At 40.9% G+C, this 25,284-nt stretch overlaps 1 protein-coding gene across 1 annotated transcript; it reads right to left on the bottom strand.

Moving 5' to 3' along the window:
* Positions 1-3,222: 3,222 nt before the first annotated feature.
* On the bottom strand, positions 3,223-22,297 carry srd5a3 (steroid 5 alpha-reductase 3). Its single transcript, XM_068035168.1, has 5 exons — positions 22,065-22,297; positions 16,756-16,907; positions 15,650-15,841; positions 7,341-7,472; positions 3,223-4,216 (listed from the first exon to the last, which is right to left on the bottom strand). The coding sequence occupies exons 1-5, from the start codon at positions 22,268-22,270 to the stop codon at positions 3,957-3,959; spliced, it is 942 nt and encodes a 313-aa protein (XP_067891269.1). The 5' UTR covers positions 22,271-22,297; the 3' UTR covers positions 3,223-3,956.
* Positions 22,298-25,284: the final 2,987 nt, after the last annotated feature.

Genomic DNA, 25,284 nt, shown 5'->3' on the forward strand with positions numbered 1-25,284 from the left:
TCCGTACCTCACCCCGTCCCAAATCCTCATTGGCACCTGCCTTTCCGAACTCACAGCTGATTGGATGAGCAGATGCCAGTCTGGGATGATGATCGAACATCAGGTTTGGTTGTAACTTCCCTTGTGACGTCCCAACCGGCCTCAGGAATTCCGGAAGCTGTCTATCTGCGCATGTGCCAGTCTGCATTTGCGGAATTGCGGTTCAATCAGAGTTGTACTCCTTTTGCAGATGAGCAGGAGCGTTAGTCTAAGGCTGTGGAGCATTTATTTACCTGTCATCTCAAATCTGAAAAATAAACTCAGACTCTCATGAAGGATCCTTGAGCCTTCTGTTGAAAACTACTGTTCCATCCAGTAACATAACCACTCTGCTACCGCTCATTCACGCTCTGGTTGGGTTCCACCAGGACCACTTGGCTCCAGCCGTCATTACAGCCTTGATCCAAATGTGGTCAAAGAGCTGAATTCCAGAGGTAAGAGTGACTGCCCTTGACATCAAGGCAGCATTTGACTGAGTATGGCATTATGGAGTCCTCGTAAAATTGAAGTCAGTGGTCATCAGGGGAAAACTCTCCACTCGTACCAAGGAAGATGGTTGTGGTTGTTGGAGGTCAATCATCTCAATCCCAGGACATTACTGCAGTAGTTTCTCAGGGTAGTGTCCTAGGCCCAACCATCTTCAGCTGCTTCATCAATGACCTTCCCTCCATGGTAAGATCAGAAGTTGGTATGTTTGCTGATGATTGCAGTTTGCCTTCAGTTCCATTCACAACTGTTGAAATCATGACACATTCCATGCAGTAAGACCTGGACAATATGCAGACTTGGGCTGATCAGTGACAAGAAACATTCACAACACACAGGTGCCAGGCAATGACATTCTCCAAGAGTGAATCTAACCAACCCATCACCCAGAAGTACAAAGATAGTAGGTGCATGGGAACATCACCACCTGTAAGTTTCCCTTCAAGTCACACAGCATCTTGTCTTGGAACTATATCACCGTTCCTTCACTGTCACTGAGTCAGAATCCTGGAACTTGTATAAGACACTAGTTCAGCCTCAGCTGGAGTACTGCATCCAGCTCTGGGTGCCACACTTTAGGAAAGACGTGGAGGCATTGGAGAGAGTACAGAAAAGATTGACGAGAATGGTTCCAGGAATGAGGAACTTCATTTATGAAGAGATATTGAGAAGTTGCGACTGCTTTCCTTAGAGAAGGCCGAGAGGAGATTTGATAGAGGTATTCAATGTCATGAGGGATCTGGACAGAGTGGATATGGAAAAACTGTTCCCACTCGTGAAACGATCGAGAACGAGAGGGCACAGATTTAAAGTGATTGGCAAAAGAAGTAAAAGCGACATGAGGAAAATCTTTTTCACAGATCGAATGGTTAAGGTCTGGAATGCGCTGCCTGCGAGTTCAATTGAGGCTTTCAAAAGGGAATTAGACAGTTATCTGAAAAGAAAGAATGTGCAGAGTTACAGGGAGAAGGCGGGGGAATGGCTCATTCGGAGAGCTGGTGCAGACATGATGGGCTGAATGGCCTCTTGCACTGTAATAATTCTGTGAACTTCATAACAGCACTTTGGGTATATCTATGCCACATGGACTGCAGCAGTTCAAGATGGCATCTCACCACCACCTTCTCAAGGGCAATTTGGTCTGGGCAATAAATATTGGGTTTGCCAGCAATGTCTACATTTTATGAATGAATAAAACAAAATTCCAACCTTCCTCTGCAAAGTGCCCTTGACGGGTTGTTAACTCACAAATCCATGTTGGTATTTTAAACAGTTCTGTCTCCAAATGTATTGTTTCATCTCCTTTTCAAATCTGCTGTCATCATGCCCCCATCCCCTCGACCCTCTGTCCTTGCAAATTACTGCCCCATATTTATTTTTTTTATATACAAGTAAGGTGATACCACTGAGCTGAACAACAGAGGAGCATTAGAGGATAGTGCATGTCAAAGGCAGCAAAGAAAATGAAAAGGGAAATGTTCCAGTTACAGAAGAAATCATTTTTGACTTTGAGTAGGATCAGTTCGATGCTTTGGCAGAGTTGAAAACCTAATTGGAGAGGTTCAAACATGGAGTTGCAGGAAAGATGGAGACAGATTTGGGAGGGTTTTTTAAATTCTTCTTGGGACGTGAGTGTCACTGACAAGGCCAGCATTTATTGCCCATCCCTAATTGCCCATGAGAAGGTGATGGATGGTGAGCCACCTTCTTGAACTGCTCCAGTCTGTGTGATGTTGGTACACCCATAGTGCTATAGGCTTTGGAAGAGAAAGGGATATTGGAGATGGGGCAGTAGTTTGCAAGAACAGAGGGGTCAAGGGCGTCTTGAAAAAGGGGCTAATGATGACAATCTTTAAAAGGGGAGACAATATCTGAGCAGAGAAATGCAGGAGGTAGTACACTGCTTCTATTTTAATTTCTGCAGATGACATTTCAGTAACGAATTGCTATCACAAGCCATCTTCATCTGATTGGGCTACTAATATATTCAATTATGTTAAGTTAAAAATCTACTAATTTTTTTATGAACAGAACAAAATTAGCCATTATCTACATTCAGTCTGTTCCCCTGCACCACTCAATTCTGATTAGTAATGTTTTGTTTTCAATGCATAACAGTTAGAGAGAACAGCCAATAATGTAAATATCCTTAGAAATATGTGACTCGGTCCCCAATGATTTGGTTTTTATCCTTCCAATAAAATTTAGCATTATATGCGTACTGCATCAGAGAAGCAGTGTACCATTAAAATATACTTTTAACGCAGCTGATTCCTTCTCGTATTATTTTACAACTATATAATCACATGCCGATCACACAAAAGAACATGGCTTTTCACATTTTCTCTTTGCAGCAACAGGAGGGAAACTAGTGATCAGTGCAGAAGCAGGCAGTAGGGTAGTGGAAAGAAAAAACACCTCAGGATAGAGTCAGGGGCAGGAAAAACAGGCATGAAGGAGGTGGACAGCAGCAGGGACAGGAAAAGACCACACAGCTCAGAGAAAGGAAATAAAAACAGCGGGTGGAAATTATCAGGCATGATAGAGCTCAGGGGGCTAGTGTCGTAGAGCGCACTTACCATGATTCCACGGACCTTGGAGAGCTGGGAATTCTCAATGGGAGGCAAGTATAGTTAATTTTAAATGTGAAAAGCAAATATTACAGAAAATGATACAGGAACTAATGTGACACTTGCATGAAGTATGTGAAACTTTTAATGTATTTATTTTTTGTCAATACAACTAATATCACAAACATTTGGTCATTAAGTCACAATCAGTACAGATATTGTTATGCATAAATGATTTGGAGCATCTTGGATGATAGCCATGAAATCTATGACATACTGCATTGATAATTGCATTGTTGTAATCATTATAAATATAAAAATATACAACGTACAGAATTATAAGGATTGTACATGATTCCTGAAAGGACAATGTTCTCATTCCACACTTTCCCTTGGTCACAGCATCATAAGAAAAGCTAGACAGCTATTAGGACTCCCAACACTAAGGCTCAACTCAAAAACTCAATGTAATTAAAAGCTCAGATAAAACTACTTCTTTTGAAGACTTAAATAAAAACAGAAAGTGCTGGAAATACTCAGCAGGTCTGGCAGCATCTGTGGAGAGAGAAGCAGGGTTAACGTTTCAGGTCTGTGACCTGTTGAGTATTTCCAGCACTTTCTGCTTTTATTTCTTATTTCCAAAATCCGCAGTATTTTGCTTTTATCCTTTTGAAGTCTTGCCTTCATATGAAGGTTTAGCTTGTCAATTAAAGCAATAGGATATTTTCTTTAAGGTCCACTATTGCTCAAATTTAGGCATTAAAAAAAATCCAATTCAACGACAGTTTTAGAGTTTAGAGAATAAAATAACAGGAGATACATCAAAATATGTAAGGTATAGTATTGTATATGAAAATAGTATTAAAATATAAAAGGTATGAATGCTTTCCGTTTTTTCGGATAGATGTCAAATTTTTTTACATAGAATTCATGACATAGGATTGCCATCATTGCATGGCTGAATAACACATACAACACAACAAACCACCAAGTAAGGTGTCGTCCTTCGAAGGCCATGCTTACAGCAAGATAGATCAGCAGTTCAGCCAGGTAATGTGGGCAGGAAACTACTTCAAACCAGTCACCATAGGGGATGCTATGACTGAAGTTAATTACCTCACCTGTATATAAAATCAACAGAAACCGTTCATTATGTGGATAATGTACATCAAGTAAAGCATAGGAAAGCTCACTGTTTAGCATGCAAATATCAATTTGAAAATTATTTTAAACACTTAGGTGATTGCTTCATACCTTTACCCTCATCAGACAGAGAAATTAAAAGGAACATACATTGAGACATGTTGCTTTTTGGAAGGAATAATATCTAACAAATATCATCTGGCAATAGAGATTCTGAGTAAGAAAAATTAATGCTTATATTTTTGATTGTCTAAATATAACCAACAGAATATATGCTGCAGTATTTGCGGAAGTATGGAGGTTATTACACTGGGAATGCTGGATGTCTACATCCTACAAAAGTACTTATATTGTATATTTTTACTGAATAGCCACATTCACACAGTTAAAACTGGTGATGAAAATACAATCTATAATTATCAAATAAATGCAAATCTCAATTAAATAATTTAACTTCTGTCTCATTAGTGTACAGAAATTACTTTCACTAAACTTTTTCCTGTAACCACATTGTGTCTCTATTACTTTCCACAACTGGACAACATAGGAGCAGGAGTAGGCCATTCTGCCCATTGAGCCTGTTCCACCACTCAATTAGATCATGGCTGATGATATACCTCAATGCCACTTTCCTGTCCCGTCATTAGTATCAATATATCTATCAATTTCTGTCTTGAACATGCTCAATGATTGAGGCTCCACAGCTCTCTGCGGTAGAGAATTCCACAGGTTCACCACCCTCTGAGTAAAGAAATTCCTCTTCATCTCAATCTTAAATGGCCTAACACTTATTCTGACACTTTGTCCCCTGGTTCTCAACCTACCAGAACTATCTACATCCACCCTGTCACACCCTGTAAGAATTTTGTAAATTTCAATGAGATCACCTCTCATTCTTCGAAACTAGAGAATACAGGCCCAGTTTCCTCAATCTCTCCTCATAAAATAATCCCACCATCCCAGGGATTCGTCTGGTGAACCTCCATTGCACTCCCTCTATGGCAAGTATATCCTTCCTTATATAAGGAGACCAAAACTGTACACAATACTCCAAGTGCAGTCTCACCATGGCTCTATACAAGACTTCTTCACTCCTGTACTCAAATCCCTTTGCAATGAAGGCCAACATTCCATTTGACTTCTTAATTGCTTGCTGCACCTGCATGCTAGCTTTCAGTGACTCATGAACAAGGTCACCCAGGTCCCTTTGGACATCAACATTTCCCAACCTCTCATCATTTAAGAAGTAATCTGTCTTTCTGTTTTTTCTACCAAAGTGGATCTCCTCGCAACTTAAATTCCCGAGTTTTGTGTCATCAGCAAATTTGGAAATATTACAATTGGTTCTCTTATCCAAATCATTTATATAGACTGTGAACAATTGTGGCCCCAGCACTGATCCTTGTGGTACCCCACTAGTAACAGCCAGCCATCCTGAGAAAGACCCATTTATTCCTACTCTCCGTTTTCTGTCTGTTAACCAATTCTCAATCCATACCAAAATATTACCCCTAATCCCATGTGCTCTAATTTTGTTTACTGACCTCCTGTGTGGGACCTTATCAAAAGCCTTCTGAAAATCCATATACACCACATCCACTGGTTCTCCTTTATCTATGCTACAAGTAACATCCTCAAAAAACTCCCAACAGGTTTGTCAAACATGATATTCCTTTCATAAATCCATGTTGACTCTGCCCAATCAGATTATTTTCTAAGTGTCCAGTTATCACATCCTTTATAATAAATTCTAACATTTTCCCTCCTACTGACATCAAACTAACAGGTCTGTAGTCCCCCGTTTGCTCTCTCCCTCCTTTCTTAAATAGTGGGGTTACATTTGCTACTTTCCAGTCTGCAGGAACTTTTCCAGAATTTATAGAATTTTGAAAGATAACCACCAATGCATCCACTATCTCTATAGCCACCTCCTTCAACACTCTAGGATGTAGCTTGTCTGATCCAGGGGATTTATGAACCTTCAATCCAGTTAAGTTTTCGAGTACTACCTCTTCATTAATACTAATTTATTTCAGTTCCTTATTTTCACAAGTCCCTTGTCTCCCTAGTATTTCTGGGAGATTGCAAGTGCACTGGTGCTACAATATTCCATACCAGGTAGTAGAATGTGGGATTTCACCTGTCATTTCCTAAACACTGAATTTCTGATCTCAGCCATGCCATTCAGGGAAAATACCCAGTGAAGGCTGGACATTTTTCCATTAATAGGGAAGACAATCAAAAATCACAAACCAAGAGACTGAATCAACCTGGTGATCTGCATATCTCCTAAGCTATAAGCCTTACCTGTATACATTCCTTAGCCAGAAAACTTCAAAGATTAAAAACAAAATTGAATTTCAACCTTGGGAGAACTTTACCTTCACAAATCAGCAGTTCCTCTGTAGCCAGCACAGAAAATCAGTGACTTATTTATATTTAATTAAATCTGTATTGTCATCTAACTCTCCCAATACACTATGGGTTAATGCACGACCTAAAGTAATATTATGCGATACGACCAGGTTAGGTTCAATTTGCACATTGTGCCGAGTTAAGAGATTTTAGCCAGGGCATAAAATGGGTCACTGTAGTTGGTCTGTGTCGCAGGACTGCTGGGGCTTTCACTGCTGATATTCATTCAGTGATGATTACTGGAAAATGTTCATGAATAAATGTTGGATGACAGAATCACTCAATTGTAATGCTCTTTACAGTAGCATAGTCCTCTGATGTTCAAAGTTTATGTTCAAACATGAAGACCAATACATGGACAAGGTGCCCATGAAACTGTATCACACTGAATCAGCAAATTGAAGGGATGAAATTAGAGAGAAAAAGTAGTCTTCCAGTTAATAACTAAAATTAAGCTGTCTCTTCACCTTTTGGTCAGTCACGTCAAATGAACAATCATTAAAAGAATCACTGCAACAGTACATTATGTTTTACAAGATGTTTGCCAACTTAAATGGCATTCTGCATATTATATATATGAACTGAAAATATGAAGGCATTTTTATGATTATTAAACAAAAGGTGTTCATATACTGAATTCTGAACCCTTGAAGGGGAACCTGTAGAAATACTGTGTAACATTCTTACCCAGTTTGTTCTTTCTAAGACTGGCTAGTATCACATGACTCCTGTGGTGATGAATTGTTGCCCAGAGAAATAGCATTATTCCAGCTGCATGATACCACTGCCCTTGTGCAAGCAGATCTCTAATAGTGTACACTACACAATTAAGAAAAAGAATGGTTAAAATAACAAAATACATACAAACATTTCATTTTAAGCTGTATCTATACTGCAACAACCAAATTCAGACTCATATTATTCTTGGACACTCTGAAACAGCTCTACTGCCCAGGCACAGTCAGCTTTGTAACATTACTACCAGGTCCACATGGGATGCACCCTAGTTTGCTGAGGAAAGTGGCCACAATCTTCCAATCTCCCCTAGATACAGAAGTGGTGTCAAAGGACTGGAGATTGCAAGTATTATACCCTTGCTCAAAAAAGGGGGAAGAAGGATAAACTTGGCGATTACAGGCAGTCAGTTTAATGTCAGTGGTGGGGAAGCTTTTAGAAACAATAATCTGGCAGAAAAACCAACAAGCACAGACTAATAAAGAACCTGCACAGATTTGTGAAGGGCAAATCATGTTTGATTAACTTGAATGTGCTTTTTGATGAGATAACTGAAAGGGTGGATGAGGGCAGTACAGTTGATGTTGTGCATCTGGGTTTTCAAAAAGCATCTGATAACGTGCCACATATTAGGCTTGTTAGTAAAATTGAAGCCCATGGAATACAAAGAGCAATAGAAGCATAGATAAAACATTGGCTAAAGGTTAGAAAACAGAGATTTCTAGTGAATGGCTGCTTTTTGGAATAGAGGGAGATATACAGTGCTGAATCCCAAGGTTCAGTACGAGGACCATTGCTGTTTTTACATAAGAAATAGGAACAGGGGGAAGCCATTCCGCCCTAAAGCCCACTCCGTCGTTCACTAAGATCATGCTGATCTCATCGTGGTCTCAACTCCACTTTCCTGCCTGCGCCCCATAACCCTCGACTCCCTGTAGATCAAAAATCTGTCTAACACAGCCTTGAATATATTCAATTACCCAGCCTCCACTGCTCTCTGGATTAATAACTCTCTGAAAGAAGAAATTCCCCATCATCTCCATCTTAAATGGAAGATATCTTATACTGAAACTGTGCCCCCTTGTTCTAGATTCCCCCACAAGGGGAAACATCCTCTCAACATCTACCCTGTCAAGCCCCCTCAGAATCTTATCTGTTTCAATAAGATCGCCGCTTATTCTTCTAAACTCCAATGAGTATAAGCCCAACCTACATAGGACTTAGGAGCAGTAGTAGTCCATTCGGCCCTTCAAGCCTACTCCACAATTTGATAAGATCAGGGCTGGTCTGGTTGTGGTCTCAACTCCACTTTCCTGTCTGGCTCCCATAACCCTTGATTCCCTTGTCTATCAAAAATCTAACTCATCCTTGAATAAATTCAATGACCCAGCCTCCACTGCTTTCTGGAGAAAAGAATTCCATAGACTAATGACCATTTAGAAAAAAAATATCCTCATCTCCATCTTAAAAGGGAGTCCTCTTTTTTTTTAAACTGTGTCCCCTAGTTCTAGTCTCCCCCACAAAAGGAAACATCCTCCTGGTATCCACTCTATCAAAATCCCTCAGGATCTTGTGTTTCAATAAGATCACCTCTCATTCTTCTAAACTCCAACGGGTATAGGTCCAACCTGTTCAAACTTTTTTCATAAGATAAGCCCTTCATCCCGGAATTAGTCGAGTGAACCTTCTCTGAAATGCTTCTAATGCAATTAAATCCTTTTTCAAATAAGGAGACCAGGACTGTGCACAGTGCTCCAGATGTGGTCTCACCAAGGTCCTATACAGCTGCAGTAAAACTTCCCTACCTTTATACTCGATTTCCCTTGCAATAAGCACCAACATTCCTAATCACTTGCTGTACCTGCATACTAACTTTTTGTAATTCATGTACCAGGACACCCAGATCCCCCTGTACCACCGAGTTCTGCAATCTCTCTCCATTTAAATAGTATACAGTTTTTCTATTCTTCCAGCCAAAGTGGACAAGTTCATTTTCCCACATTATACTCCATCTGCTAAATTTTTGCACACTCACATAACCTATCTATATCCTTTCATAGACTCTTAACCTCTTCTTGACAACTTACTTTCCTTCCTATCTTGGTGTCATCAGCAAATTTAGCTACCATACATTCGGTCCCTTCATCCAGGTCATTGATATAAATTATAGATAGTTGAAGCCCCAGCACTGATCCCTGTGGCACTCCACTAGTTACAGCTTGCCAACCTAAAAATGACCCATTTATTCTTACTCTCTGCTTCCTGTTAGCTAACCAGTCCCTTATCTATCCTAATATGTTACTCACTACACCATGTGCTCTTATCTTGTGTAGTAATCTTCGATGTGGCACCTATTAAATGCCTTTTGGAAATCCAAGTACACAACATGTACAGGTTCCCCTTTATCCACCTTTCTTGTTACTTCCTCTAAGAAATTAGTTGAACACGATTTCCCTTTCACAAAACCATGTTGACTCTGTCTATCCTGCTATCCTTAATAATGGATTCTAGTAACTTCCCTTTGAAAGATGTTAGGCTAACTGACCTAGTTTCTTGCTTTCTGTCTCCCTCCTTTCTTGAATAAAGGTGTTATATTTGCTATTTTCCAATGCACTGGGACCCTTACAGAATCTAAGGAATTTTGGAAGATTCTAATCAAAGTTTCTACTATCCCTGCAGCCACTTCTTTTCAGACCCTAGGATGCAGGCCATCTGGTCCTGGGGACTTGTCAGCCTTTAGGTTTAATAGTTTTTCCAGCACCATTTCCTTGCTGATGGTGATTGTTTTCCGTTCCTCCCTCCCTTTCACCTCTCGATTTTCAAGTATCTTTTGCAGGTTTTCTAAGTCTTCTACAGTGAAAACAGACACAAAATACTTGTTTAATGCCTCCACCATTTCCTTGCTTTCCATTATCAATTCCCCAGACTCACTCTCTGGAGGACCAACTCGAGCTTTAGTTACTCTTTTCCCATTTAAATACTTGTAGAAACTCTTACTATCTGTTTTTATATTACTAGTTAGTTTTTTCGCATGCTCTACTTTCTCCCTCTTAATTTTTTTTGTCATTCTTTGTTGGCTCTTAAAATCTGTCCAATCTTCTGACCTACCAGTAATCTTTGGAGATTTGTACAGTGTTCCTTTTAATTTGATACTATCCTTAACTTCCTTATTTATCCACGGATCATGCATCCTTCTCATAGAATCTTCCTTTCTCACTGGGATAAATCTTTGCTGAGAGTTATTAAATATCTTCTTAAAAGTCTGCTACTGCATCTCTACTGTCCTACCTAATAACATTGTTTCTCAGTTCACTTTAGCTAGCTTTGCCTTCATACCGTTGTAATTAGAATCCATAGAAACATAGAAAAATTACAGCACAGAAGGAGGCCATTCAGCCTGTCGTGTCTGCGCCGGCTGAAAAATCTAGCCGCCCAATCTAATCCCACCTTCCAGCACCTGGTCCGTAGCCTTGAAGGTTACAGCACTTCAGGTGCATGTCGAGGTACCTGTTAAACGTGTTGCCTCCACCACCAATCCGGGCAGTGAATTCCATACACCCACCACCCTCTGGGTGAAAAAGTTTTTCCTCAATCCTCTAATCCTTCTACCAATAACCTTGAATCTGTGCCCTCTGGTAAGTGACCTCTCTGCTAGGGGAAACAGGTCCTTCCTGTCTACTCTATCTAGGCCACTCATAATTTTGTACACCTCTAATAAGTCACCCCTTAGCCTCCTCTGTTCCAAGCAAAACAACCCTAGCCTATCCAATATTTCCTCATAGCTGCTACTTTCAAGCCCTAGCAACATTCTTGTAAATCTCCTCTGTACTCTCTCCAGAGCAATTATGTCCTTCCTGTAATGTGGTGACCGGAACTCTACACAATACTCCAGTGCTGTATCCTGCAACCGGACCAGGTGCTGGAAGGTGGGATTAGATTGGACGGCTAGATTTTTCGGCCAGCGCAGACACGACGGGCTGAATGGCCTCCTTCTGTGCTGTGACCTAACCAGCATTTTATACAGTTCCAGCATTACATCCCCGCTTTTGTATTCTATACAAAAATTTTTTTTTTCATTTTTCAAAATTCTATAGACTCTGGAAAAGTTCCAACAGATTGGAGGGTAGCTAATGTAACCCCACTATTTCAAAAAACGAGGCAGAGAGAAAACAGGGGGAATTATAGACCAGTTAGTCTGACATCAGTAGTGGGGAAAATGCTGGAATCCATTATAAATGATGTAATAGCAGAGGGCTTAGAAAACAATGACAGGATCGGTCAAAGTCAACATGGATTTACGAAAGGGAAATCATGCTTGACAAATCTACTGGAATTTTGTGAGGATGGAATTAGTAGAATAGATAAGGGAGAACCAATGGATATAGTGTATTTGGACTTTCAGAAGGCTTTCGATAAGGTCCCACATAGAGATTAGCATGCAAAATTAAAGCACATGGAATTGCGGGTAAGGTACTGACATGGATAGAGAACTGGTTGGCAAACAGGAAACAAAAGAGTAGGAATAAACGGGCCTTTTTCCGAGTGGCAGGCAGTGACTAGTGGGGTACCGCAGGGATCAGTGCCAGGACCCCAGCTATTCACAATATATATTAATGATACAGATGAGGGAATTAAATGTAATATATCCAAGTTTGCACAAAGCTGGGTGGGAGTGTGAGCTGTGAGGAGGATGCAGAGAAGTTCGTGTGATTTGGACAGGTTGAGTGATTGGGCAAATACATCGCAGATGCAGTATAATGTGGATAAATGTGAGGTTATCCACTTTGGTGGCAAAAGCAGAAAGGCAGATTATCTGAATGGCGATAGATTGGGAAAGGGGGAGGTGCAACGAGACCTGGGTGTCCTTGTGCACCAGTCGCTGAAAATAAGTATGCAGGTGCAGCAGGCAGTTAAGAAGGCAAGTGGTATGTTGGCCTTCATAGCGAGAGGATTCAAGTACAGGAGCAGGGATGTCTTGCTGCAATTATACAAGGTCTTGGTGAGACCACATCTGGAGTATTGTATGCAGTTTTGGTTTCCTTATCTGAGGAAGGATGTTCTTGCTATGGAGGGAGTGCAGAGAAGGTTCACCAGACTGATTCATGGGATGGCAGGACTGACGTATGAAGAGAGATTGGGTCGATTAGGCCTGAATTCACTCGAGTTTAGAAGAATGAGAGGGGATCTCATAGAAACCTGCAAAATTCTAACAGGACTGGACAGACTAGATGTAGGAAGGTTGTTCCCGATGGCGGGGGAATCCAGGAGCAGGGGTCACAGTCTAAGGATAAGGGGTAAGCCATTTAGGACTGAGATGAGGAGGGATTTCTTCACCCAGAGAGTGGTGAACCTGTGGAATTCTCTACCATAGAAAGCAGTTGAGGCCAAATCATTAAATGTATTCAAGAGTTAGATATAGTTCTTAGGGCTAAAGGGATCAAGGCATATGGGGAGAAAGCAGGAACAGGGTACTGAGTTTGGATGATCAGCCATGATGGTATTGAATGGTGGAGCAGGCTCGAAGGGCCGAATGGCCTACTCCTGCTCCTATTTTTCTATATTTCTGTACCTCGGCCAATAAAGGAAAGCATTCCATATGCCTTCTTCATCACTATCTCCCTGTCCTGCCACCTTCAGGGACCTGTGGAAATGCACTCCAAGGTCTCTCACTTCTTCAACCTCTCTCAATATCCTCCCATTTATTCTGTACTCCCTCGCTTTGTTTGCCCTCCCCAAATGCATTACCTCACATTTCTCTGGATTGAATTCCATTTGCCACTTTTCAGCCCGCTCAACGAAACCATTGGTATCATTCTGGAGTCTACAGCTATCCTCCTCACTATAAACTACACAGCCAATTTTTGTGTCATCAGCAAATTTCCCAATCATGCTTCCCACATTTAAGTCCAAATAGAACATAGAACATACAGCACAGAACAGGCCCTTCGGCCCACAATGTTGTGCCGATATACCACAAACAGCAAGGGGTCCCAACACTGAGCCCTGTGGAACACCACTGGAAACCGCTTTCCATTCCCCAAAAAAACCGTCGACTACTACCCTTTGTTTCCTGTCACTGAGCCAATTTTTGATCCATCCTGCCACATTCCCCTGTATCCCATGGGCTTTCATTTTTCTAACCAGTCTGCCATGCGGGACCTTGTCAAATGCCATGTAGACCACATCCACTCCACTACCCTCATCAATCTTCCTTGTTACTTCCTCAAAAAACTCAATCAAGTTAATAAGACATGACCTTCCCTTAACAAATCCATGCTATCACTGATTAATCTGTGCCTTTCTCAGTTGCAGTTTATCCTGTCCCTCAGAATTGATTCTAATAATTTACCCACCATTGAGCTCTGACAGACCAGCCTATAATTATTTGGCCTATCCCTCGCATGCTTTTTAAACAACAGTATAATGTTCGCAGACCTCCAATCCTCTGACACCTCGCCCGTATCCAGTGAGGATTTGAATTACCTTTATTTAGGTTTAAAACACTAGTCGTAGACCCACAGACCCTTTCAAACTGAAGGTGAAATTCTATCATGTTATGATGGCTGTCACCTAGACGCTCCTTTACCATGAGGTTACTGATTAATCCTGTCTCATTGCATATTACCAGGTCTAGAATAGCTTTCTCCCTTATTGGCTCTAGAACGTACTGCTCTAATAAATTGTCCAAAATACACTCTATGAACTCATTTTCCAGGGTACCTTTGCCAATCTGATTCGCCCATGTCTATTGTGGTAACTTTCTTACACACCCCATTTATTTCTTCATGTATACTCTATCCTACAGTGTAGCAACAGTTATGGGGCCTATAAACTACTCCCACATGCCCTCTTACCCTTCCTATTCTTATCTCCACCCAAACTGATTCTACACCTCTTTCTCCGAGCTAAGGTAATCTCTCGCTACTATATTAATGACATCCTTAATTAACAAAGCTACCCCTCCACCTTTTCCTAGCTTCCTGTCTTTTCGAAATGTCGAATACCCATCAATATTCAGGTCCCAGCCCTGGTCACCTGCTAAACCTTTCCTCATATGGCAAGCCCTTCATCCCAGGAATCAACCTAGTGAATCTTCTCTGAACGTCCTCCAACGTAAGTATATCCCTCCTTAAATAAGGAGACCAAAACTGTATGCAGTGCTCTAGGTGCGGTCTCGCCAATGCCCTGTACAGCTGTAGCAAGACATATTTACTTTTATATTCCACCTCCCTTGCAATAAAGGCCAACATTCCATCTGCCTTTCTAATTACTTGCTGTACCTGCATGCTAATATTTTTAGATGTACCAGGACACCAAGATGCATGTGTACCGCAGCATTCTGTAGTCTCTTTCCATTTATATTCTGCTTTTCTATTCTTCCTACTAAAGTGAATAACCCCACATTTTTCCACATTATACTTGATCTGTGTAACTTTGCCCACTTACTTAACCTATCTGGATCCCTTTTCAGACTCTCTGTGTCCCCCCTCACAACTTGCTTTCCCACTTATCTTTGTATCATCAGCAAATTTGGCTACAATACACCCAGTCTCTTCATCTAAGTCATGAATATAGATTGTAAATAGTTGAGGCCCCAGCACTGATCCCTGAGGCACTCCACTATTTACAGTTTTCAACCTGAAAATGACCCATTTAACCCGACTCGGTCTCCTGTTAGTTAGCCAATCCTCTATCCATGCTAATATATTACCCCCCTACACCATGAGCTCTTATCTTGTGCAGTAACCTTTAATGTGACACCTTATCAAATGCCTTCTGGAAATCCAAATACGCTACATCTACTAGTTCCCCTTTGTCCATCCTGCCTGTTACATCCTCAAAGAACTCTAATAAAGTTGTCAAACATGATTTCCCTTTCATAAAACCATGTTGATTCTGCCTGATTGCATTATGATTTTCTAAATGTCTTGCTGCTACCTCCTTAATGATGCATTCCAGCATTTTCCCAATGACAGACTTTAGGCTAACTGGCCTATAGTTTCCTGCTTTCTGTCTCCCTGCTTTCTTGAATAGGAGAGTTACATTTGTGGCTTTCCAATATATATTAATGACTTGAACTTGGGTACAGGGCACAATTTGGAGATTTGCCGTGACACAAAACTTGGAAGCATGGTAAGCAATGAGGTTATAGACTTCTAGAGGACAGACAGATTGGTGGAATGGGCAGACACATGGCAGACAAAATTCAACGCAAAACAACTATCCACATACATACTTAAATTATGTATACAAAAACCCACCTTTGGTCCCAAGAAGGGGTCCTTCACAATGCACCGTTAAACCAACAAGCACATAATAAACCAAACCCCAGCAATATTGTACTGGATGAACAACTCCATTTGAAAACACAGAGGTAAAGAGGCACTCTATAAGGCGTCGAACAGCCTGTATGCACAACATCATTTGAACCAACAGAACAGACAGTTCATCACCTGAGAGAGAAACATAAGGCTATTAACAAAAAAGTATGTTTAAAGTATCCACTAGTAACTGTCCTTAACCTTGTTCATATGTGCCCAATAGTAGTGTTTGCCATGGCTCAGCAGTAACACTCTTGCCTCTTGAGTCAGAAGGTCAGAAGCCCCACTTCAGATTTGAGTACAATTAAGTGAGGTGCTGAGAGATTGCTGCACTGTCAGAGGTACCAGATGAGATGTGAAATTGAGGCCAGTTCCATCCTCTTAGGTAGACATAAAATAGTCCATGATACCAGTCAAAGAAGAACGGGAGAGTTCTCCCTGTGACCTGGTCAAAATTTATCCAATCAAAATCACTATTACAGATCATCAAGACATTTATCTCATTACTGTTTGTGTGACCTTGCTATGCACAATTTGATGCTGCATTTCTCTACATTACAATAGTAACTATACTCCAAAAGTACGTGAATGGTTGTGAAGTACTTTGGGATGTCCTTAGGTTAAGATAGGCACAGTAAATGCAAGTTCTTTCCTTTTTATTGTGTACTACTTTGGATTGGAAATTGGTTACAAGAATCAATGTTATCAATGGTGTCAACAATTGACATTAGGTTTTTTTCATTCCTTTATAAATTAGCCAGAATGTTTACTTAAATGTAACTACTGTAGCATAAAGATAAACATCCTTAATGACTGCTGGATAAATTATACTAATTTCTAGTTATCCAATTCCAAAAATCAATTCTATTCTGTGTTTACCCAATAGATCTACCCCATTCTTCCGATTTCATATTTGAAAGAACTGGGAATCTTATTTACAAAAGGCTTTAACTTATCCTTACAACCCAGTGTTGTCAATGACCTGTCCCTTTTAGAATCTGTCTGAAACTTGTTGTTATTGCACAAAAACGTACTTTAATACTTGCCAGAGTTTAGATGTAATACATTTCCACAAAGTAAACTGAGCAGTCTTTGAAGCCATATTGGGAATGGGTGACCCAAAAAGAGACTTTGACAAGTAATTCCAAGTAGAAGACCATTCCAGATCACTGAAACCACATAGAAATGAGTAAACCATCTGTAGAAAAAGTCAAAAAGTAAAGTCATCCCGTTAACTGTAACCATATTCAGAAACAAAATATTGGGACAAACTTTGTGCTCACATAGCAACAGATGCTAAGAGTTAGGAATGGAATATTTTTTGCTTTTTACACCTGATATCAGGAACAAACTCTCAACGGTCATCCTACAGCATAGATTCAATGAGCTTAGACCCAAACTCGCATTCAACAGTTAGGGTTTTTTCCCCCTCTTTCCACAGCCATTCTTACAGGTCTTTCTTAGTGAGACTGCCAATTTACTGTCAAGTTGTGCCACATTGTGGTCACTTTTGTGCTATTAACAGCAGAAAATAGATCGAGACTGCTTAAACTTATTTTACTTGGGACTCTTGCAAGAATATTTCCATCGCATCATTCTAGTTAAGGGTCAAAGGGAGGAGAAAGTATTTTTTTTAAATGTAACTTTTATTATGATACAATTTTCCACTTTTGGCTCATGTACAAAATATCTGAATCAGAAGGCCTATTTATGTTGCAGAATTCTTCAGGACACATGTCTGTAATATAGCCTGAGGGTCTGGGTTCTGCAAAAACTGCCCATTTACACTAGAAGGTAAGATTCCATAGTACTAGACAATAGAAATCTGCAAACATCCAAGACAGTTGTACTAAAGTTTACATTCACGACCTTAAACAGGCTACCTCCCCATCGGGGAATCGAACACCGGTCTTCCGTGTGACTGTTGGAAGGTCACAGAACTGAAACATTAACTCTGTTTCTTTCTCCACAGATAGTGCAGTGTATTTCCAGCACTTTGCTTTGATTCTATATTCATGATTTTTGTTTCCTGGCATCTATTCTTTTGCCCCCGTAGCCTGTGGAAATAAAATGTCGATCTGGATAGCCACTAGATGCACCAGCAGCCAGAAATAATGGCTCAAGATCCACTTCAGTTGGACCTTGAACCCTCTGGAGTTAGCATTGCCATCTTGAATTTATTGCTCTGCTATCAGAAGCATATTAAAGCAAATGGGGTATTAAAGGTCCTTCTCCTTTACTCTTTGTAACTGCCATCTCAGAGGGGCATCCCATCTGTAGCAATACCAGATTTTTCTGCTTCCTAAGCAAGTTATGCTTCTGACATTCTTGTACCATTTAGTACTGAATTACAGGCAATTTTATATCTCATGCACACGGTGAACTGAGTTGGGCTCACTCCCGAACCCTTGCAACTGTCACTGGAAACTTTCATCCTATTAGGTGGACTGAAACCCAGAGATGAAAAGGACAGCATGCTAACCCACTAAAACAACCCAGCCATCTATCACAATGTGTTAGTCTAGCTGATTCTTTTCTTAAAATCTAATAATTGTAAAACTATCCACATTATAAACTGCAACTTCCTGTACAACGTTGATGTCAACAGAACAAAAATCAGGCAGATTCTACAGACGACAGACAATCTCCTCTGAACACAAGTGACTATTATCACACAGGTGGCAAAGTTGAAAATCAACTTCCCCCTATCTGCAGCACTCTATCAAGGTAAAATAATCTGAAATTATCCAGCAAAGTGATATTGGTCTGATTCAAATAACACCAGCAGACAATCTGAATGTAGTGGCAAATAGAAATGGTCAGTGGTGTAGCCATTATCATCTGGTGGGACTCCCAATTAGCTCAGCTACATACTTCCTGTCTTATGAAATTTTAAGTCAACTCTTCAAGTCTATCACTTATTAGAAAGTGTTCCATGCGGCTATGTTTCGAAACCAACACTATCCAATTTCTTTTTGCTCCACTTAGCCCTGAAGACAAGTATTTATGCCAGTGTACAACCTTCCAGTACTTCACCCAATCCACAATTTGCCAGCTTGAGCAGTCAATGTTAGGGCGGTATTTGTCTACAGAAGCCACAGCCAAAGCCAATCCTCTCCCTGTTACTGTCCACCCACATGGACTTCCAGCAGTAGTACCACCAGGAACCTGAGATGCCATGAGCAACTGTAGTATCCTCTGTTAAGACAATACCAAAAATAAGAGTTGCTATTACATGTGAATCGAAAGACTTGCACTTATTTTTTATTATTTGTTCGGGGATATGGGCATTGCTAGCCAGGCCAGCACTTATTGCCCAGCCCTAATTTCCCTTGAGAAGGTGGTGGTGAGCTACTTTCTTGAACTGCTGCAGTCCTTGGGGTGTAGGTACCTGCAGTTCCAGGATCTTGACCCAGCGACAGTGAAGGAATGGCGATATAGTTCCAAGTCAGGATGGTGTGAGGCTTGGAGGGGAACTTGCAGATGGTGGTGTTCCTATGCATCTGCTGCTCTTGTCCTTCTAGGTGGTAGAGGTCATGGATTTGGAAGGTGCTGTCGAAGGAGACTTGGTGAGTTGCTGCAGTGCATCTTGTAGATGGTAGATGCTGCTGTCACCGTGCAGCGGTGGAGGGGATGAATGTTGATGGTGGTGGATGGGATGTCAATCAAGCGGGCTGCTTTGCCCTGGATGGTGTTGAGCTTCTTGAATGTTGTTGGAGCCATACTCATACAGACAGGTGCAGCGTATTCCATCACATTCCTGACTTGTGCCTTGTAGATGAAGGAAAGGCATTGGGGAGACAGGAAGTGAGTTATACGCCGCAGAATTCCCAGCCTCTGACCTGCTCTTGTAGCCACAGCATTTATGTGGCTGGTCCAGTTCAGTTTCTGGTCAATGGTAACCCCCAGGATGCTGATAGTGGGGGATTCAGCGATGGTAATGCCATTGAATGTCATGGGGAGATGGTTAGATTCTCTCTTGTTTGAGATAGTCATTGCCTGACACTTATGTGGTGCAAATGTTACTTGCCACTTATCAGCCCAAGCCTGTATGTTGTCCAGATCTTGCTGCATATGGACACGGACTGCTTCAATATCTGACGAGTCGCGAATGGTGCTGAACATTGTGCAATCATCAGCGAACATCCCCACTTCTGACCTTATGATGGATGGAAGGTCATTGATGAAGCAGCTGAATACGGTTGGGCCTAGGATACTACCCTGTGGAACTCCTGTTGTAATGTCCTGGGACTGAGATGATTGACCTCCAACAACCACAACCAGCTTCCTTTGTGCTGGGTATGACTCCAACCAGCAGTGAGTTTTCCCCCGATTCCCGTTGACTTCCGTTTTGCTAGGGCGCCTTGATGCCATACTCGATCAACTGCCACCTTGATGTCAAGGGCAGTCACTCTCACTGCACCTCTGGAGTTCAGCTCTTTTCTCCATGTTTGGACTAAGGCTGTAATGAGGTCAGGAGCTGAGTGGCCCTGGCAGAACCCAAAATGAGCATCAGTGAGCAGGTTATTGCTGAGCAAGTGCCGCTTGATAGTACTGTTGACAACCCCTTCCATCACTTTGCTGATGATCGGGAATAGACTGCTCGGGTGATAATTGGCCGGGTTGGATTTGTCCTGCTTTTTGTGCACAGGACATACTTAGGCAATTTTTCACATTGCTGGGTAGATACCAGTGTTGTAGCTATACTGGAACAGCTTGGCTAGAGGCACAGCTAGTTCTGCAGCACAGGTCTTCAGTACTATTGCCGGAATGTTGTCAGGGCTCATAGCCTTTGCAGTATCCAGTGCCTTCAGCCGTTTCTTGATATCACGCAGACTGAATCGGATTGGCTGAAGACTGGCATCTGCGATGCTGGGGACCTCGGGAGGAGGCCAAGATGGATCATCCATTTGGCACTTCTGGCTGAAGATGGATGCAAATGCTTCAACCTTGTCTTTTTCACTGATGTGCTGGCCTCCCCATTGTTGAGGATGGGGATGTATGTGGAGCCTCCTCCTCCTGTCAGATGTTTAATTGTCCACCATCATTCACGACTGGATGTGTCAGAGCTTGGATCTGATCCATTGGTTGTGGGATTGCTTAGCCCTGTTTATTGCATGCTGCTTCTGCTGTTTAGCATGCAAGTAGTCCTGTGTTGTAGCTTCACCAGGCTAATGCTTCATATTTAGGTATGCCTGGTGCTGCTCCTGGCATGCCCTCCTGCACTCTTCATTGAAACAGGTTGGTCCCTCGCCATGATGGTAATGGTAATTTATAATGGAAATTTATGTAGCACCTTGCCTGGTTTCAGGACATCCCAAAGCACTTTCCAGCCAATGAAGTACTTTTTGAAGTATAGTCACTGTTGTAATATAGCCAATTTGTGCACAGCAAAGTCCCTCAAACAGCAATGAGATGGGTAACAATATAATCTGTGTCAATGAAGTTGCTTTTCTTTATCAGGGCATTGGTGAGACCACATCTTGAATACTGTGTGTAGTTTGGTATCCTTATTTAAGGAAGGATGTATATGCATTGGAGTAGGAGGTTTACTAAATTGATACCTGGAATGAGCGGGTTGTCTTATGAGGAAAGGTTGCATAGACTGGGCTTGTTTTCACTGGAGTTTAGAAGAGTGAGGGGAGACTTGATGGTAGTTTATGAGATCCTGAACGGTCTTGACAAGGTGGATGTGGAAAGAATGTTTCCTCTTGTGGCTGAGTCCAGAACTCGGAGGAAGTGTTTTAAAATTAGGGGTCGCCCTTTCAGAACAGGGATGAGGAGAAATTCTTTTCTCATAGCGGGTTGTGCGACTTTGGAACTCTCTGCCTCAGAAGGTGGTAGAGGTGGGGTCATTGAATATTTTTAAGGTGGAGGTAGATAGGCAAGGGAATCAAAGGTCATTGGGGGTAGATAAAAGCGTGGAATTTGAGACACAAACATATCAGCCATGATCTTATTGAATGGCAGAGCAGGCTAGAGGGGCCAAATGACCTACTTCTGCTCCTAATTTGTATGTTTGTATGGAACATAATGTCATGAGAGCTTCAGTGTCCACCTGAGAGGGCAGATGTATTCTCCCACTAATCTCTCAACCCAGAGCCGAGAAGGCACCTCCATCAATGCAGCTCTCCCTCAGTACTGCACTGAAGTATCAGCCCAGACGTTGTGCAACACAGCAATGACTGAACAGTGAGCAGAAATGGGTCTGTGAGACATGCTGAACTTCCGGTCACAAGTCAGTCAGGGAAATGTTTTTCTGGCGACTCAGTAAGAGTGAAGAGCCTGAATTTCAGTAGCGCCTTGTACCTGCTGTGCCTGGGCTGCACCGCTCCGCTATCAGCTTTCTCTTTACCTTTTCGGGAGGTCCAATCGCTGGAGCCAGCACGGCCGCTGGAGGAAATACTGCTTGCTTTTACCGTAACGCATAAAATCCTGAAATAAAAGTGATAAAATCCCAGAACCCGATAACATATTGTAAAATATCAGAGAGAAAAGAAAAATTGCGGAGAAAAGGAGCCAGGCGGCACCAATAAAACCCACTGCGAACGTGAAAAACATCTTCTAACAGCGGCTCAGACAGGAACCGGACCCGCAAGTGAGCATGCGCAAATCCAGAAACCAGCGCGCTGTGACTCATCCTGCACGATAGACCCTTCACTAAACACCCTGTAATATAAACTCTTCACAATACACTTTGTAATATAAACTCTTCACAATACACTTTGTAATATAAACCCTACACTATTCACTCTGTAATATAAACTCTTCACTATACACTTTGTAATATAAGCCCTTCACTGTTCACTCTGTAATACAAACTCTTCACTATACACTCTGTACTATAAACCCTTCACTATTCACTCTATTATAAACCCTTCACTATACACTCTGTACCATACACCCTTCACTACTCAGTGTGTACGATAAACCGTTCTCTATTCACTATATACTGTGTACTATAAACCCTTCACTATTCACTATTCACTCTGTTCAAAAAACAGTTCACTATTCACGTTACACTATTATAAACCCTTCACTATTCACTCTGTATTATACACCCTTCACTATTCACTCTGTACTATGAAGCGTTTAGTATACATTCTGTACTATAAACCCAACACTATTCACTTTACCCTCTACTATAAACACTTCACTATTCACTATACATTCTGTACTATAAATCCTTCACTATTCAATATACACTCTGTACTATAAACCCTTCACTATTCACCATTCACTCTGTACTATAAACCCTTCACTATTCACTCTACACTCTGTACTATAAACCCTTCACTACGCACTGTTCACTCTGTACTATAAACCTTTCACTATTCATGTTCACTCCATACTATAAATCCTTCACTATACACTATGTACTATAAACACTTCACTATTCACGATACACTCTGTACTATAAACCCTTCACTATTCACTATACACTCTGTACTATACACACTTCACTATTCACCATTCACTCTGTACTATAAACCCTTCACTATTCACTATTTACTCTGTACTATAAACCCTTCAGTATTCACTATACACACTGTATTAGAAACACTTCACTATTCACTATACACTCTGTACTATAAACCCTTCACTATACACTCTGAACTATTAACCCTTCACTATTCACTATACACTCTGTACTATAAACCCTTCACTTTTCACTATCCACTCTGTATATAAACCATTCACTATTCACGTTCACTCTATACTATAAACCATTGACTATTCATTATACACTCTGTGCTATAAACTCTTCACTATTCACGTTCACTCTGTACTATAAACCCTTCACTATTCACGATACAATCTGTACTATAAAACCTTCACTATTCACGTTCACTGTGTACTATCAACCCTTCACTATGCACTATTCACTCTGTACTATAAACCCTTCACTATTCACTATACACTGTGTACTGTAAACTCTTCACTAATCACCGTTCACTCTGTACTATAAACCCTTCACTATTCACTCTGTACTATACACCCTTCACTATTCACTATGTACTATAAACCCTGCTCTATGCAGTATATACTCTGTACTATAAACCCTTCACTATTCACTACACACTCTGTACTATAAACCCTTCACTATTCACCGTTCACTCTGTACTACAAACCCTTCACAATTCGCAATACACTCTGTACTGTAAACCCTTCACTATTCACTACACTCTATACTGTAAACCCTTGACTATTCACCATTCACTCTGTACTATAAATCCTTCACTATTCACTATACACTCTGTACTATAAACCCTTCACTGTGCACTCTTCACTCTGTACTATAAACCCTTCACTATTCACGTTCACTCTGTACTATAAATCCTTCACGAGACACTCTGTAATATAAACACTTCACTATTTACGATACACTCTGTACTATAAACACTTCACTCTTCACTATACACTCTGTACTAGAAACCCTTCACTTTTCACTATCCACTCTGTATATAAACCCTTCACTATTCACTCTGTACTATGAAGCGTTTAGTATGCACTCTGTACTATAAACCCAACACTATTCACTCTACCCTCTGTACTATAAACCCTTCACTATTCACTATACACTCTTACTATAAACCCTTCACTATTCACCATTCACTCTGTACTACAAACCCTTCACTATTCACGTTCGCTCTATACTATAAATCCTTCACTATACACTCTGTAATATAAACACTTCACTATTCATGATACACTCTGTACTATAAATCGCTCACTATTCACGTTCACTCTGTACTATAAACCCTTCACTATTCACCGGGCACTCTGGATGATAAACCCTTCACTATTCACCATTCACTCTGTACAATAAACCCTTCACTATTCACGTTCACTCTATACTATAAACCCTTCACTATACACTCTGCACTATAAACCCTTCACTATTCACCTTTCACTCTGTACGATAAACCCTTCACTATTCACCATACACTCTGTACTATAAACCCTTCAGTACGCAATGTTCACTCTGTACTAAAAACCCTTCAGTATTCACGATACACTCTGTACTGGAAACACTTCACTATTCACTCTGTACGATAAACCCTTCACGATTCACTCTGTAATATAAACTCTTCACGATACACTCTGGACTATAAACCCTTCACTACAGACTCTGTACTATAAATCCTTCACTATTCAATATACACTCTGTACTATAAACCCTTCACTATTCACCATTGACTCTGTACTATAAACCCTTCACTATTCACTATACACTCTGTACTATAAATCCTTCAGTACTCTTTCTGCACTCTGTACTATTAACCCTTCACTATACACTCTGTACTATAAACTCATCACTATTCACTACAAACTGTGCACTATAAACGCTTCACTATTCACTATATACTCTGTACTATAAACCCTTCTCTAATCACGGTTCACTCTGTACTATAACTTCACCATTCACTGTGTACTATAAACCCTTCACTATTCACTATACACTCTATTCTATAAACCCTTTACTATTCACTATACAATCTGTAATATAAACCATTCACTATGCACGCTGTACTATAAATCCTACAGTATTCATTATACACTCTGTACTATAA

Source organism: Heterodontus francisci, chromosome 1 (assembly GCF_036365525.1).
Source record: "Heterodontus francisci isolate sHetFra1 chromosome 1, sHetFra1.hap1, whole genome shotgun sequence".
NCBI classification, from domain to species: Eukaryota; Metazoa; Chordata; class Chondrichthyes; order Heterodontiformes; family Heterodontidae; genus Heterodontus; species Heterodontus francisci.

Bases quoted from the DNA above. Each gene is read 5' to 3' on its own strand.
- srd5a3 (XM_068035168.1), bottom strand. From the start codon at position 22,270: ATGTTTTTCACGTTCGCAGTGGGTTTTATTGGTGCCGCCTGGCTCCTT. The intron at 16,908-22,064 runs GTAAAGAGAAAG...CTTTTTCTACAG, and splicing joins CGATTGGACCTCCCGAAAAG to ATGGTTTACTCATTTCTATG. The intron at 7,473-15,649 runs GTGGGTTTTTGT...TTAATTGTGTAG, and splicing joins ACCCCTTCTTGGGACCAAAG to TGTACACTATTAGAGATCTG.